The sequence below is a fragment of the Salvelinus sp. IW2-2015 genome, unplaced genomic scaffold (genome assembly GCF_002910315.2).
Source record: "Salvelinus sp. IW2-2015 unplaced genomic scaffold, ASM291031v2 Un_scaffold2243, whole genome shotgun sequence".
Taxonomy (NCBI): domain Eukaryota; kingdom Metazoa; phylum Chordata; class Actinopteri; order Salmoniformes; family Salmonidae; genus Salvelinus; species Salvelinus sp. IW2-2015.
This window is the reverse complement of record NW_019943572.1, coordinates 167,130-168,281: the sequence shown is the minus strand read 5'-3', so window position 1 is coordinate 168,281 and position 1,152 is coordinate 167,130. Positions and strand designations below refer to the sequence as shown.

At 44.7% G+C, this 1,152-nt stretch overlaps 1 protein-coding gene across 1 annotated transcript in view; it reads left to right on the top strand.

The window, feature by feature from the left end:
- The first annotated feature begins 268 nt into the window (after nt 1-268).
- The window catches only part of LOC112073364 (protein kinase C epsilon type-like), a 4,567-nt gene continuing 3,683 nt past the window's right edge, over nt 269-1,152 (top strand). Inside the window, exon 1 of the mRNA XM_024140676.2 lies at nt 269-839. Coding sequence (XP_023996444.2) covers nt 672-839 — 168 coding nt within the window. The 5' untranslated portion in view covers nt 269-671. The remainder of the gene's footprint in view (nt 840-1,152) is intronic.

Here is a 1,152-nt window from a genome sequence, read left to right as displayed (position 1 = left end):
ACTGGGAAAGTCCTTTGCCATTGTGCCTGTTCACTGAGTAAAAGCACTGAGAGTTTCCATGATCTTTTCCATAGACTTTCTCTTACTCTTTACCCAATATATTGATGTCACAGTGATTACTTATCTTACCTGTACTGTGTGACTCATATTCTATTGAATTGATCAATATTATATTCATATTGATAGATGCTTTATATACATCACTGTAAATGTGTCCATTTCTATGCTTGAATTGGTCTTAACGAAATGTGGGATCATTCTACTGTGCTTCCTCTCTCTGTCTCTCTTCTGGTATAGTTTGTCATGTCAACCACATTCTTTATGTAGATCTCTCTCTCTCCCTCCTTCTCTCTCTATCTCCTCTTTCTGTCTCTCTCACTCCTTCTCTCTCTATGTCCTCTCTCTTTCTGTCTCTCTCTCCATCTCCTCTCTCTTTCTGTCTCTCTCACTCCTTCTCTCTCTATCTCCTCTTTCTCTCTCTCACTCCTTCTCTATCCCCTCTCTCTTTCTGTCTCTCTCTCCCTCCTCTCTCTATCTCCTCTCTCTTTCTGTCTCTCTCTCCCTCCTCTCTCTATCTTCTCTCTCTTTCTGTCTCTCCTCATGATCTTTCTCTCTCCTCTCCCTCTGACCTCTGACCTCTGTAACTGCTTCCCTCTTACCCCTAAGCCCTCATGTTGTCTCCTTGTCTCTGTCTCTCCAGAGATCTGAAACTGGATAACATTCTGCTGGATGCACAGGGCCACTGTAAACTGGCTGACTTTGGCATGTGTAAGGAGGGGATCCTCAATGGAGTCACCACCACCACCTTCTGTGGAACCCCAGACTACATCGCTCCAGAGGTAACCCTCTACCCACATTTATCTGGAACAGTCTGACATTACTCAACCACCCATTAATCTGGTACAGTCTGAGAGTACTCAACCATCCATTAATCTGGGACAGTCTGACAGTACTCAACCACCCATTCAGCTGGGACATTCTGAGAGTACTCAACCACCCATTCATCTGGGACAGTCTGACAGTACTCAACCACCCATTCATCTGGGACAGTCTGACAGTACCTAACCACCCATTTATCTGGGACAGTCCTACATTACTCAACCACCCATTCATCTGGGACAGTCTGACAGTACTAAACCACCCATTATTCTG